General features: G+C 46.5%; 1 protein-coding gene across 1 annotated transcript; it reads right to left on the minus strand.

The window, feature by feature from the left end:
* Nucleotides 1-804: 804 nt before the first annotated feature.
* Nucleotides 805-14,939, minus strand: MAPK15 (mitogen-activated protein kinase 15). Its single transcript, XM_063175880.1, has 13 exons — nucleotides 14,848-14,939; nucleotides 11,665-11,763; nucleotides 11,327-11,356; nucleotides 9,146-9,236; nucleotides 8,883-9,013; nucleotides 7,877-8,040; nucleotides 6,227-6,366; nucleotides 5,759-5,816; nucleotides 4,852-4,989; nucleotides 4,526-4,631; nucleotides 3,822-4,113; nucleotides 3,437-3,579; nucleotides 805-2,053 (listed from the first exon to the last, which is right to left on the minus strand). The coding sequence occupies exons 1-13, from the start codon at nucleotides 14,914-14,916 to the stop codon at nucleotides 1,847-1,849; spliced, it is 1,668 nt and encodes a 555-aa protein (XP_063031950.1). The 5' UTR covers nucleotides 14,917-14,939; the 3' UTR covers nucleotides 805-1,846.
* Nucleotides 14,940-15,808: the final 869 nt, after the last annotated feature.

Raw genomic sequence — 15,808 nt, forward strand, 5'->3', positions numbered from 1 at the left:
AGGAATATTTTCAGCAGAAAAAAAACATTCAAATTTCAGAAAAAAAAAGAAAACCAGAAAATTCAGACTTGAGTTTGGGCCAGAAAAGAGAAATACAGATGCACACACACAGGTATTAACTGGAAAAAAGTATTTAAAGCTCAGTGTTTTCTCAGGTGCAGTTACACTTTTTCTGTATCTCACAATGAATCAGACACAGGAGGCACCTTTTTGAAGGTTTGCATACAAAAAATATTTGTAATCAAAGTTCTGGCCTTATCTGTGGTTCTGATCTTCTCCAGCTTTTGTGTTTACTGAGCCTGCGGGGCCTGGTTTGTTCCCTTGTGTAAAGGGAATTATCTGCTTTAGGGGCTGAGCTCAAAGAAGCTGCTGAGGTGCTACTGATGGGGAAGGGCTTGGCTTTAGGAGGTCTTTTCAGGTGAGTCTCAGTTTAAATAAGCATCCAAAGTCCTGCCTTGGCCAAGCAGTGTGGAGTTCATGAGGTGACAGGTCTGGAGCAGATGAGAGCTGGGGGGAATAACAATCATTCATCACAGGCAGAGTAAAACCTCAGGGACAGAGACAAGAGCTCCAAGTTAATGAGGAAAATGTATCCAAAACCATCACTGAAGCAGGAATATAAAGTTTCCTGTAGTCCCACTGTAGACTGGCTACACCTTTATGACGTCTCAGCAATAGTACCTCATGAAACTTTACTTTCTGAAAACAAAACCAATAAAAATGACCAATTATTCATTGAAGAAGACAGCCCTACCAATAGGCCGTTTCCCTCTCAACACAGCAAATGCTGCTTGAAAAACAAAGTTTCTGCAGTGCAATATAAAGGATTTATTATTAGAATATTACGTACTAGAGAAGCTGTTAAATATTATAGGAGAACGCACCTGTATTTCAAATTATTTTAACAAAACCAGACCATAATGAATTCTGTTCATCTAGCCTAGAACAGTCATAGAAACAAGTGAAGGGCTGTAAGATTATCTGTGGAGAGTTAGGTCTTCAGAGAAGTTACCTGTTCTGCTCAAAAGAATATCCACCATTTAGGCAGACTGCTGAAGAATCCTGGGATGGGTTGGAAAGGACCTTTTAAAGGTCACCCAGTCCCAACCCTGCCTGCCATGGCAGGGACACCTCCCACTGTCCCAGGCTGCTCCCAGCCCTGTCCAGCCTGGCCTGGGGCACTGCCAGGGATGCAGGGGCAGCCACAGCTGCTCTGGGCACCTGTGCCAGGCCTGCCACGCTCATAGGGAAGGATTCCTTCCCAACATCCCATCCATCCCTGCCCCTGGCAGTGGGAGCCATTCCCCTTGTCCTGTCACTCCAGGCCCGTGTCCAAAATCTCTCTCCAGCTCTCCTGGAGCCCCTTTAAGGGACTCTGAGGTGTTCCTGGAGCCTTCTTTCCTCCAGGCTGGACACCTCCAGTTCTCCCAGCCTATCTCCAGAGCAGAAGGACTCAAGCCTTCAGAGCATTTTCTTGGCCTTGCACTAGGCCTTGCTGAACTTCAGGAGGTTCCCATGGACCCTGAATATGTCTAAAAACCACTCAAGTATCAGAACAATGCAGTTTTGCAGTTTTCTATGGTTTTTGCAGTAATTCAAACAAGGAGTGTGAAGTGGCAGCGTTCACTGCTCTCAGGGTGTGAGAGCAAACACGCTGAGTCCTTGTCTGCTGAGACTGGAAGGCAGAGGAGTGGGATTCCCTTTCCCATGAGCTTGTTCAGAGGAGAGGAGGACATGGTCCTGAGCAGTGAATAAAGCATTTCCTCCTGCTGTGCTCTCCCCTGCTGCTCTTGCCCTGTCAGGGCTGAGGGATGAGCTGTGCTTCACCTGCCTGGAACATCTCCAGTCACTGCTCAGGGTTCTTGGAGGCCTTTGCTATGGGAAGGCTCTGCAGTGCAGATTTACTGATGGTTCCATAGGCCTGCGAGTAGCTGCCCATGGATGCCCTTGGGTCACCTGCAGCTCCCACATTTGCAGTGATCTGGAACATCTTTTTACTGGGCTTCAGAAGGGGACGAACATCCTTGCTAGGACACTGAGGGTTTCTGGGATTCTGTGTGAGAAAGAAAAGCCAAGAAAAGTTAATAAGCCAGAATCAGCTGTCTAGAGTGCAAATAGGACACAGGTTTGGCTTTGGTCAGTACTATCCTCTCAGGAAACAAACACAAACTCAGGGCATGTGTAGGCTGATCTCTCTCTTCTGCTCTTGTCACAGATAATTGGTCAGAATTCCCTAAAGATCCTTCCAAATGCATTGGTCATGTCTACACCTGCATGTGCAGCAAGCTCCACAATCTCATCCTGGGGAATTGATGGCTTCTTTTTCTCTGAAAACATTTTGGAAGGGATTCCAAATCAGAGGGGCTGAAAGGTGGAAATGCTTGAAGGTTTCTGACAGCCTGGACTAGTGGAAGCTGTTCCTGACCATGGCAGAGGGGTGGAACCCCCCTTTTAGGTGCCTTCCAACCCAGGCAGTCTGTGATGCAGTGAATTTGTGCTGCCTCCTTCCACGCCCTTCCTTTGTCACAAGGTTCCTCCATCACCTCTGCAGGTGCCAGCAGGCAGCAGGCAGCCAGCTCAGGAAGGAAAACAGCAGGAGCAAGAGGTCATTAAAGCACCCAGTGAGGGGGAGGACTTCTCCAAGGAAGCATGGCCAAAATCAGGGAAGAGGAGGAGCAGAGAGGACAGGACTGACACCCTCACAGCTCAGCAACAGCAACTCCTTAGATCCACAGAATCATGAAATCAGAGAATCACTAAAAGCCCTCTGGGCTCATTGCGTCCAGCTGCTCCCCCAGCACTGCCAAGGCCACCACTGAGCCCTGTCCCCAAGTGCCATTAAATCTGTTAAACCCCCCAGGGGATGAGGACTCCAGCACTGCCCTGAGGCAGTCTGTGCCAGGGCTGCACAGCCCTTTGCAGGTGTTTTTTTTCAATATCCAACCTAAACCTCCCCTGGAACCACCTGAGGCCGTTTCCTCTCATCCCATTGCTGTTTCCTGAGGAGACCCTGACCCCACCCGGCTGCACCCTCCAGTCAGGGAGCTGCAGAGTGAGAATGTCCTCCCCGTGCCTCTTCTCTCCACAGCTGCTGCTGCAGCTCCAGCAGCTCTGTTCCCCCAGCTCTCTTCCCTTCTCTGGGCACACTCCAGCCCCTCCATGGGGCTCCTCCTTTCTTGTTGTGAAGAGCCCAAGCTTGCCCCCAGGGCTGGAGGTCCCTCAGCAGTGCCAGCACAGGGGATGGTCACTGCCCTGGCTGTCTGGCCACACCGTGGCTGCCACAAGCCAGGTGCCTCTGGCCTCTTGCCCACCTTGGCTCATGTTCAGCTGCTGTCATCAGCACCAGCAGGTGACCCTCTCCAGCTTTCTGGAGCACTACAGGGAGTTGCTGTGACCCAGGCTAGCACAGCTAAGGGCTAGAAGTTAAGCTACTCACATTGTAAAGGTTCTGCACACTTGTAGGAGAGAGCCGAGTGTTTGGCCATGTGATTTGTCTCCCTAGTTTCTCATTGTTGGGGATTCTGGACTGTTGAGGTGGTGCAGAACAGTTCCTGATCCCAGCACCAGGATTTGCATTTCCTGCAGAAGGAAAAACATGAGAGAAAGTAGGAAAATCAGCAGAACACATTGACTGAGGCAGAGACAGTCCCGTACTCAGCACTCATTCACCAGTGTTTTGTTCTTATGTCATTTCCCTCCCACACTTCCAGCCCCTCATCTCACCATGCAAATTCCCCTCATTTATTTTACAGCACTCATACTCTCTTCCCCACACAACAGCCCAAGGTGTGTCACACCCCAGTGTAGGAGGTGGTACCCACTCTGCACAGTGGTGTGTGTGATGGGGTTGTACATCATCACACTCATCTGGGATCTCTGCCCCAAATCCTTGCCCTGGCTGGGCCCTGCAGGCTGGGCCCCAGCTGAGGCTGCAGGGGGCACATGTGGAGGGTTTGGCACAGAGGGTGCTGGCTCCTGCTGCCCTTTCCTGGTGGGTGCAGCCTCTGAGCTGACACCTGGCAGAGCTGTGCTGCACTCAGACTGGCTCAGCTGAATGTTTTCTCTCTGCCCGGGCTCCTTTGGAAGGCCCTTGGACTTCTTTTCAAGGATCATCTGCAGAACAGAAAAGCTACTTAGACTTAACACAGCAATACAGCAGAAAAATAAAACATCAGAACAAAGAAGAATACTTATAAATATCTGCAATTTATTTTGCAGGGTAAGTAACAAGTATAATTTTGCAACTAGATGATCTTTAAAGTACCTTTCAACCCAAACCATTCTGTGAATCTTTCTCAGACATCATACTTCAGAGATTTTTGTTTGCCCTGTGGGAATTTTACATGTAAAGGTCTCTCAAAGATTAGGACAGTATGGAACTGATCAAACACCGGTGTAACTGTGCCAGCAGGTACAGAAAACCCAGGGGAACACAGAGACAAGACAATGACAGAATTTGGTAAGTGTGTGCAAGAATGGCAGGTTACCTGGAGGATTAGGATTTGGGAAAATAGCATGAAAGTACCTCATATAATTTATTTCTATATTCTGCCACAGACAGCTGGACATCATCACCCAAAGGAAGGATCACATCAAAATCCAAAGAGGGCTCCCTGGAAGGACAGTGGAATCTGAGGGAATGAGAACACATCATGTAATTCACTGACTGGAAACAGATTATTAAAATTTAAACAGGATTGTTAAACAAGCTCATGTAAATAGGGTTGGAGAAAATAAAGAATTAGCTTTGCCATTTTTTCTGTAATGCATTTAAAGAAAATTTGAGCCAAGGGCAGGTTTGTAATGTCTCAGAAGGCATCAGGGGAAGCTGCACACTGGTGTCACTCTCACCTGCTCACGTAAGGATGCTGCAGAGCCTCCTCTGCTGTGAGCCTCTTGTCAGGGTTAAAGACCAGAAGTTTCTTCAGCAGATCCAAGGCAGGCAGTGGAGTGGAGGGTGGGAAAATCTCCTCAAATGCCACTCGCTGCCTAGAAGTCAGAAGGAAATTACACAAGCTCTCAGTGTCTAATTTCCAGAAAAGGCAGGAATGACAGCTCCAGGATCACGCCAAGGTGACACCAAGTGTGCCATAATCACTGAATCTTAGAATGGTTTGGCCAGGAAGGAACCTTAAAGCTCATCACTTCCCAGCCCCATGATCCTGCAAATGTAGACCTCAGATTATAGAAACATACTTCTCTGTAACTTACAGAGAAGATAAAATTAAAAATCTGGTTTTGGATTTTAAAATCCCAAATACAATTGTGAACATAATGAAGAAGAAAGTATCATGAAAAAAAAATCAGTTTTAAGCATCAAATCTTACTCATATTTTAAATAATTTTTATTTAAGGAGACAACTCAGAGCCCCTTCCAGTCTGTAACAGGATCAACGGCAGCTGGAGAGGGACTTTCAACAAGGGTGTGGAGTGACAGCACAAGAGGGAAGGGCTTCCCACTGCCAGAGGGCAGGGTTAGATGGGATACCGGGAAGGAATTACTGCTTGTGAGGGTACTGAGGGACTGGAAAGGCTTCCTGGAGAAGCTGTGGCTGCCCCATCCCTGGAAGCCCAGGCTGGATGGGGCTTGGAGCAGCCTGGACCTGTGAAAGGTGTCCCTGTCCATGTCAGGGGGTGGAATGAGGTGAGCTTTGAGGTCCCTTCCCACCCAAACTGTTCTGTGGTTCTGTGAATCCTGGGTCCTACATTAGATGATCTACATTAGGTGATTAGAGACCCACAAACACCTCAGGCTTACCTGGAACTCATGTGCTTAATAACTGAGGCCTTGTACTCCGACTGCAGAGCCAAAATATCTGCAAGAATTAAAACATACTGTTACTGCCAAGATGAGGATTACCAGAGCTGCACAGTTTATGAAGGAAAGCCAACATTTGATATTAATGTAGGAAATTATCTACACAGAACTCGGTCGGAGATCTATGGAAGGGGGATGGAATACTTACTTATGAATTTTCTAAGTTGATTTTTGAATTCCTATTTATTAATCATACACTTCATAAACTTGCATTCTCACAGCAACAGATGCAGAGCACCACGACATCTGAATTTCTGCTTTTTTTTAACACTGACATTCCAGACGAGGATTTTAATTCCTTTGGAAAGCTGCCAGAATGAATGAGATTCCTCCTTCCCTGACCCAGCCAGGCTGCTTTCTTGCACTGAAGCCCTTCTCTAGATCCCTCTCCCCACAGCAGGGTCCCACCTTCTGGGGACGGGGCAGGGATGACCCTCAGGATCTGCTCTATCTGGTTCATTGTTGATGTTCCAGGAAAAAGAGGCTTTCCAAGCAGCATCTCTCCAAGAATACAGCCAATGCTCCACATGTCCACACCCTTAGTGTAACTACAAACAGGAACAGAACAGACGTAGGATTAAATCAAGCAAATATTTTCCTGTACCTGGTATTCACATCACCTGCATTGATTTATTCGCTAGAAAGCGTGCTTGGTGACTTCTCAAATATAAATGCTCACAGGTTTGAACTATAAATTGAATAACATTTGGGAATCATGAGACTGGCAAGCATGAAACAGAAAGGAGATTTATCCTTCTCAAAGTCTAGTCTAAAAAACCATAAAAGGAAATACGTTACAGGGAAGTGCTAGAACAAGGTACTATATTAAAGGTAATGCCAGAACAAGGTATTATACCCTTTTCATATGACCAAGAATGAAGATACACATTGTTCTTTGGTCATAATGCACATACAGAGTAGTCACAATTACTTAAAAATTACATTTTTAAGCAAAGTAAATGCCAAACAGTGGGTATAAGACAGTTTGCAAAACACCCACACCTAAAATTCAGGATAATACCCCGCATCTATTTATTGACTTTTCTGGCTTTGAATATTTAATTTTTAAGGAAAGGACTAAGCCCAACAAACAGGCAGCTGGTTTAAAATTTGATGAGGGAATATTTCGTGAAGGTCTTTCAAAAAGCACTGCTTCAGTTTGGAAAAGAGGATTCAGGTTCTCAAGCAGATGTTGGAAAGTTGTGTGTTTAAGGGAGAAGACTTAAGTCTGGTGGGAGAAAAGGTGACAAGCAGATGAGCTGCTCATGTATGGCCACTGACACTCTAAGAACACAGTGTGAAAAGTGCATCTTATATGGCTCTACGCAGATATTTACCATATGTATTTTGGTGTATTGATTAGTAGTGCTGTATTAACATTTTAATAATAAATGTAGTCTTGTAATTAAAAGGTAACTTTTGTAGTTAAAATAAGAACTATGTTAGTGGGATTTTTTTAAGAAAGGAATGAGGCACTCGCACCAGATAGCACCTAAATCTTTCAGAGAAAAAGAATTTATTGCCCTCTTATCAGAAGAAACTAACTTCTTCCTGCCTCGAAGGCACTGTTAGGATTCAGAGGAAGAAGCTGAGGATGACCAGACAGAATCCTGTATTTGAATGGAATTTATGCATCATGTATGAAGTGTATGAATATGCAACAGGCTATTGTTGTTAAGGGTTAATCCTCTGTTAATGTGGGTCCTTTTTCGGGCTTATTTTGCCCAGAAAGAAGTACCTGGACTGTCCGTAACTCTTTGTCTTTATTGTCTCATATTGTCCTAATTCAATTTGTCCAAATTATTATTATTCTAATTGTATTACTACTTTTATAACCATTTTATTACTATTAAACTTTTAAAATTTCAAAAACAAGCGATTGGCGTTCTTCACAGCAGGAAGGACATGTCCACCTTAAGAGGTTTTTGTGTTGCAGAAGTTCAATGGTACACTGAGAAAGCAGACTGCTGACATGACACCGCATCTGGCGACACTGACGATGGAAAGACTGAAGGCTTTCAGACAAAGGAAGGTGCGAGTGAGTGAGCAGGGACTCACCGGCGGGAGGCCAGCAGGATCTCGGGCGCTCGGTACCAGCGCGTGGCCACGTACTCGGTGAGCGCGGGGCCGGGCCGGGGCTCCCCCCGCTGGCACAGCGAGCGCGCCAGCCCGAAGTCACAGAGCTTCACCCGGCACTGCGCATCCAGCAGCACGTTGGAGGGCTGCGGGGGACACGGCACAACCCGTCACCTCTGGACAGCAATCACCAAGGCTCTTTTCTAGTCTCACACTTGTACATGTCTTCATACTTCTCCTACGGACACAGGCTGGGACAGCTGGGGCTGTGGGGACAAAAGGCTGCAGGGGAGACCTCAGAGCCCCTTCAAGGGGCTAAAGGGGTGCCCAAAGTGCTCGAGAGGGCCTTTGAAAACAGCCTGGACAGCACAGGGGGGAATGGCGCCCCACTGGCACAGGGCAGGGTTAGGTGGGATATTGGGAACTGGCAGAGGCAGGGTTAAATGGGCAGGGTTAAATGGGATATTGGGAACTGGCAGAGGCAGGGTTAGATGGGATATTGGGAACTGGCACAGGGCAGGGTTAGATGGGATATTGGGAACTGGCACAGGGCAGGGTTAGATGGGATATTGGGAACTGGCACAGGGCAGGGTTAGATGGGATATTGGGAACTGGCAGAGGGCAAGGTTAAATGGGATATTGGGAACTGGCACACGCAGGGTTAGATGGGATATTGGGAACTGGCACAGGGCAGGGTTAGATGGGATATTGGGAACTGGCAGAGGGCAAGGTTAAATGGGATATTGGGAACTGGCAGAGGGCAGGATCAAACAGGATATTGGGAAGGAATTCTGCCCTGTGAGAGCAGTGAGGCCGTGGCACAGATTGTCCAGGGAAGCTGTGGCTGACCCAGCCCTGGCAGGTGCCCTGTCAATGGCAGGGGGTGGGAATGGGCTTTGAAGGTCCCTCCCATCCCAAAACAATCTGATTTTATTTAGTGTTCAACAGAAAACTGGGGTAAAGAATACAGACCATGACTGAGGTGTACCTTCTGATCCCTGTGAATAACATTCCCTGAGTGGATGAATTTAGTTGCCTTCAGGAGCTGGTAGAGAATGTAACACTTGTGGATGTCTTTCAGCAAATTCCCCTTCTTAATCACAGCATGTAAATCAGTCTCTGTAATACATCAGTAATATACTGACATCAGTAAATATCAATAGTACCATGAGCATTCACTATCAAAGAGGTAACAAAGATAACTCCTAAGAGAGGCTGGGTTTGTCTGGCTGCTGCAGTGCTGGGTCTCACCCATGGACTCGAAGATGAGGTAGATGTCCTTGTCATTCTCTGCTGGGATAACATCGAGCAGCTTGATGATATTTGGATGTTCTCCAAACTCCTGCACAGGGAAGAGACCCAGCTGTCAAAATCATATGTTTTACTGTGAATTAGAATTATTGTGGCATGAAAATAGATCATAGCTGTCACCAACATTGATAGTTAAAACCCCAAACAATCAGAACATGTCAATCTGAGGGCTGGCTCAGACACTCACAGGCTGCACTGAGGAACTGACTGCATGGAGATCACTCAGAGATACTTGAACACAGGTAACACAGGTAGCACACTGCAGGTGGAGGCCAGCCTCACATTTCTGCAGACTGACACTGACATTTCCCATGACTGACATTTGACAGGCTGACATTTCCCACGACTAACATCATGGGATCTTTAAGTTCATCCCCAGCTTTATTTCTCACTTCCGTGCAGCCAGGGACACCGCAAACACTTCACAATACTGTGACATTTTATAATGTGTAACATCCAGGAAAGCTCCCAGAACAACACATTCACCTGCAGCAGCCTGTGGAAACACACCCACAAGGCAGTGAGACACAGCCAGCCCATCACACACTTGTTTTCATTCTGAGCATAGCCACGATACCCATCCAAATGATCTAAAGAAGGTTTTTACCCAAAAGAGGGTATTGTTCTAGAGATGCAGCTAAATCTGGACAGTGTTACTGGAGTGCTGTTTAAGAAGGAAAATTCCACTGTCTCACACTGCCTTGCCCTGGAACTGATAACAGAAAGTCAAGACAAAACTTCAGTTTGTACTAAAAAACCACCTTACCTAGAAAAAAAAAAACTTGTTAGGGCCAGTTATATTAATCTTTGCTTAAAGAATAATAATGCTACTAATACACCTACCAAAATGACATTCTAAAATTGGCCTAAAATACACCTGTAAACTACAACTGAACAGCAAACACAAAAGCTGCAATGACCACCAGAGCATCAGAGAATCATTCACACACCAGACTCTACAGTGACTTCTCAATTAGAATAATTGAGATACACTACATAAAACAATAACCCAGTCCATCAAATGACCTCGTGATCAACATCAAGATTGAACAAAACAATTATTATGCACAGACAAACAAATTAAGACAAACAGGCAATTAAGAATAACGGAGTATTTTTCACATCTTTTCCTTTCTGAGCCCTCAGTCTTGAACCTCAAGAAAGAGGTTTAAAATAGCAGGGGAAACTAAAATTCCTAAAGTCTATTGAGCACCAGAAGTTATGGAAGTATGGGCTGAGCAGCACATTAACTTCCCTCTCCCTGCCCTCCTCTGCCAAGTGACTCCTCCTTTCCTTCAGAAGAAAGATCCTTTTTTCCCCTGCTCCTACTCCATCCATCCATTCCAGGAGTGCTGCACCTTCAGAGATGATCAAACTTCCAAGGTAGTTAATTTCTAAGGAATGTTTATATTTTTAGCTTTAAAGTTTTCAGTTTCTATTTCAGGCTTCAAGAATGACTAAAATGTTAAAAAAATAATCTCTTTCCTACTTAAACTTGGCAGTCTTAGGAAATAGCTCTTCTATGAACCCTGCCTCACTTGTGTCCTTAGAAAATAATAATTTATAACAACATTATTCCAAAATATTGGAAACATGTAGAAACATGCTAAGTCTAAGGAGGAGTGGACAAATAACTGGAATGCCACTGATAAGATTAATTCTATGAAAACAAGAGTAGTGTTAAGTTATTCCCTGCAGAACTTCCCTTTTTCTTTTGGTTAGGTTATTTTAAGTTATTAAATTGCTTATAGCATGATGGAGGAAAACAATTTTGGAGTGTAAATCCCTCTCCCACCCCAGCCATCCTCCAATTACAGCAGTTAAAATGTAAGAGAAAATAGTTTCTATCCACAAAGCAGCAATAAGTGACAGAAGGTGCTGATGTGCTGTGCAGCTAAAACTGCTAAAAATGGGGAAAGAGTAAAAACAAGTCCAAATGGAGAGTGTTTTATTCAGGTGGGTTCACCCTGAAAGCTTCTTTGCCAAGATGGTGAAGAATAGAAATTAAAGACTTACCAACACTAATCAATGATTGCTGCATTTTGGAAAACAGTGGGAAGAAAATACTTGGACATCAGAGATATTAAAAAAATCAGAGAGGAGGGGAAACATGGACATTACCTGCAGGAACATAATCTCTCGAAATGTTCTCTAGAAATAAAGAAAAAACAGTTTATCGTCACCTCAAGAGAACAGCAGAACAGAGAGGCAGTTCAATGACAGGGTTAAATCCACTCCTCTTTTATACATGCCATGATACACAAAGCTTGATGTTTATTGCTTGTTTTTTATACATGCCATGATACACACAGCTTGATGTTTATTGCTTGTTTTTATCCCAGTATAGCTGCAGACTGTATTGTTATGTGCATAATTATCATCTTTCAGAGACAGAAGTCCTGAAAATACCTATGGAATCCCACCACGTCTCAGAACACATCAGGACCGTAATTTCTCACCTGAGCATCTGTTCTGTTCCTGAAAGCATCAAAAATCTTTTTAACAGCAACTGTTTCTCCTGTCTGGCGGTCGGTTGCTCTCCAGACGATGCCATAGGCCTGTGGAGAGGCAGGACAGGTGAGAAAAATCACAATTTATAACAACAAGAGTGCTGGCAGCTGCATGCAGCCTGGGCTGCCACGGGACCAGGACGGGCTCAGGGAGGGACTGGAGCAGGAGCAGGAGGGATGGGAGCCACGTGGAGGACAGAGAGACCAGGCCAAGGAGACAGACTCAGGACACACACTGAGAGGGCTGGTGTAAGAGCCTGAATGAGGGTTGTGGGACTCCAGGCAGCTCTCCAAAATACAGTTTATTGCATACAAAATGCAGTTTATAGTATACCAAATGCAGTTTATTGTATACAAAATGCAGTTTATTCCATCCAAGGTGTTAGAGCAGTCCAGGGTCGTGTGCCAACAGCTGTCAGCTCGAGCTTCATGCAGGCCTGGAGACCCTTTGGTTTTGGTCACAATGCATTATAGACTTTTCTTTGCTGAGCATCTTAATACAGTAGAACCAACCTATACCTTAACTTTTATCTACAGTCTATCATAACTACTGTAATTACCATATTCATGTTACTGTTCTCCAGTCACTAAAAGTTAGTACATTACAGTCTAAGCTAGAAGTTGTTTGTCAGTTTTCTTGCAGTGGAAAATTCTGAGACCTTTTTTCTACTTGCAGCTTTGCTGATTTGTTTGCCTGTGCTCTCTTTCTGCTTGGTAAAAACATCTTCTTGTTTGGAGTGGGTTTATCCTTTGTTCTAAGGCGAAAAAACCCCTTCTCACTAACACACCCTTTGCCTTCTTGGTTATCCAGTAAGACTGGCTCAGCAATTCTTTTCTTCTATATCAAAACTTGCTTCCATCTCTATTCCTTCATCAGACTCAACATTTAAGAATCTTTCTGCTAAGCACACATATCTGAGAGACTTTTCTGTCAAACTTTCCTCCTTCCCAACAGGTTGGGGTTGTGCAGCCTGGCAAAGAGAAGGCTGCAGGAGATTTTAGAGCTGCTTCCAGCGACTGAAAGGGCTCCAAGAGAGCTCAGGAGGAACTATGGACAAGGGCCTGGAGGGACAACACAACTTGGAAGGGCTTCCCACGGCCAGAGGGCAGGGTTTAGATGGGATTTGGGAATAAATCGTTCCCTGTGAGGGTGGTGAGGCCCTGGCATCAGCTGCCCCAAGAAGCTGGGCATGGGATGGGATAATGGGACAATGGGATGGGATTAATGGGATGGGGTGGGATGGGGTGGGATGGGATGGGATGGGATGCAGTGGGATAATGGGATGGGGTGGGACAACGGGATGGGATGGACAGGCTGAGGCCAGTGGTGCACAGGTCAACAAGGCCAGGATCTTGCTCTTGGGTCACAACAACCCCCCGAAATGTGCCAGGCTTGGGAGCTGAGCAGAAGGACTGTGTGTTTTCCACCTCCCAGAGGGGCTGGGAAGCTGGGAAGGACTTGGTGGTGCTGGTGACAGTGGCTGAACATGAGGCCAGGTGTGCCCAGGTGGCAAGAGGGCAGTGGCACCTGGCTTGTAGCAGCCACGGTGTGGCTGGCAGGTCGAGAGAGATCATTGCCCACATCTGGCTCTGGTGAGGTTCCCAGCTGGAGCACTGCCTCCAGCCTGGAGCTGCTCAGCACAGGAAGGACACGGAGCAGTTTGAGCAGCTGCAGAGAAGGGCACAGAGATGCTCCGAGGGTCCAGGGCTCTGCTCTGCAGCCAGGCTGGGACACCTGGCCTGCTCAGTCCAGGGACAATTCACTGTGCTCCTTCAGAACTGAAAGGGGGTGGTAAAAATGATGGAGAGAGACTTTTTACCAAAGTCTGTAGTGGCAGCATCCCAGAATTGCTGAGGGTGGAAAAGCCCTCCAAAACCATCGGGTCCAAGCACTAACACAGCACTGTCAGGTCCAACACTAAACCTTTTTTTTCAATTAAGAGCTGTGTTGTCTGTTAAGGGAACGGGAACTTCTACTTGAGTTTTCCCTATTCTGCATGACTGTGATCCTTGCAAATGATGATTACTCAGTCTCACTTGTGGTACAGATCCAGTTTTTTCATTTTAGGCCATAGATTTGAATCTGGACTTTCCACAGCCTAGGAGCAGATTTACCTTTACACAGAGGGATCACATCCTGCTCAGAAATGCCCATTTACTGTTTAAATACTTGTACAAAGCAGAAGAGCAGCAATGTATGATCCCGGTGATTAAACACTCATGTAAGGACATCGAGGAGGCTTGCCCCAGTAGCATGTGTGGTCCTGGAGCATGGCACCAGGACCTTTCCCCCCATCAGACAGTACAAACAGTTGTACAAAGTGCCTCAGGTAAGTGGTACAGCACTACCCTGCTGGCAACTGCAAAACAGCCTCGAGTTGTGCCAGGGGAGGTTTAGGTTGGATATCGGAAAAAACTCTTCTGCAAAGGGCTGTGCAGCCCTGGCACAGACTGCCTCAGGGCAGAGGGGGGTCCCCATCCCTGGGGGGTTTAACAGATTTAATGGCACTGGGGGGGACAGGGGTCAGCGGTGGCCTTGGCACTGCTGGGGAGCAGCTGCACTGCACAGGCTCAGAGGGCTTTTCCACCCCAGTGACTCCTTGACTCTGCGAACATAATGAGGAAAATACTTAAATACTCAAGTAAATGATAGCAAAGAGCTGCCAGAATAGTAAAGCAGATAACTTGGAAGGGTTTAGGGACTGTCTGAGGAGACATATCTTAGAAATTGCCATTGGCTTAAGTTTAAAAATACATTTTACGTAGAAGATATGACTTGATGCAGCATGATCTGAAGTGATGGGGTTACAGTAAATGTAGAAGGATTTGGCAGGCATACAGAGAATGTACTTTGAGACTCAGATCTATTTTACTATTTACTTTTTACAGTCCCCCGGAGTTCCCCGGGATCACCTGGAGCTCCCACAGGGCCCTGAGGGACAGACAGAGCTCCCACGGAAGCATGAACTCCCAAACACCCCCTCAGCTGCCCCCGGCGGACCGGAGCCCTCACGGTGCCCTGAACTCCACACGGGCCCCCCGGGCTCTCACGCGCCCTCCGAGCTCCTGCGACCACCCCGTCTCCCCCAGGCCGCCCCGGCTCCCCCAGGCCAGCCCCCGCCAGGCACTCACCCCCTTGCCCAGGCGCCTTTTGATCTCGTACTTGCGGCACACGAGCGGCTCCACCTCGGGCGGGCTCATGGCGGCGCCTCCCTGTTGGTTCCCGCTGCTATGGCAACGGCACCACGCACCGCGCATGCGCACGGCACACAGTGGGGCCCGCCAGGGGGCGCCGTGAGACCGGGCCCTGAGGGAGGAGACGGAGCGAGGAGAGGGAATGGGGAAGGAGCGGGGAGGAGATGGGAGGAGAGGGGAGGCGATGAGAAGAGATGGGACGAGAGGAGACGAGAGGGGAGGAGAAAGGAGGAGAGGAGTAGGGAGAGGGGAGGTGATGGGAGGAGATGTGAGGTGATGGGAGGAGAGGAGAAGGGAGGAGAAGGATTCTGGATTATTAAAGATGAATTTTAAAGCAGGATTTGTGTGGTGATTTTTCTGGTATTTTTCTCCTGGGTAAGCTTTTAAACAGCCCAGGAAATATTTCTGTATTTGAATGTACTGAACTCAGTAAGAACCATACAATCTGATGTTTGCACACCTGTTGGCTGTTTATTAAATACCATTGTGGAAAGGGGGTGGGTGCTAATTTACACTTTCATTACCTTTTTTTCATTCACTTTACATTATTTGAGTCTTGTCTGTTGAATAATACACACAACTGCACGAAAATATTAAATGAGTAATTCTCAGACATTTATGCTGAAAGCTTTTCCATGAGAATCTTGAGTGTTTCTGTCTTCTCCAAATTCTTCAGTTCCTTCTCGTTGCAAATTGCATTTGCAGACTCCACATGAAAGCTCTGTTCTCCATTAGTAATTCCCAAACCTCACGCAGATTTAGCTGGCAATCAAGGCAAAAGCAACCTCTCAACAGTAGAAGACGGTTCAAGTCCGCGCTGTCCTTTTTGAGTGAAAGAGCAGTTACTTAAATAACAGCATGGATTTCTGTAGGAAGCGAACTAGGAATTTTAAATAAA

Source organism: Melospiza melodia, chromosome 1 (genome assembly GCF_035770615.1).
Source record: "Melospiza melodia melodia isolate bMelMel2 chromosome 1, bMelMel2.pri, whole genome shotgun sequence".
NCBI lineage: Eukaryota > Metazoa > Chordata > Aves > Passeriformes > Passerellidae > Melospiza > Melospiza melodia.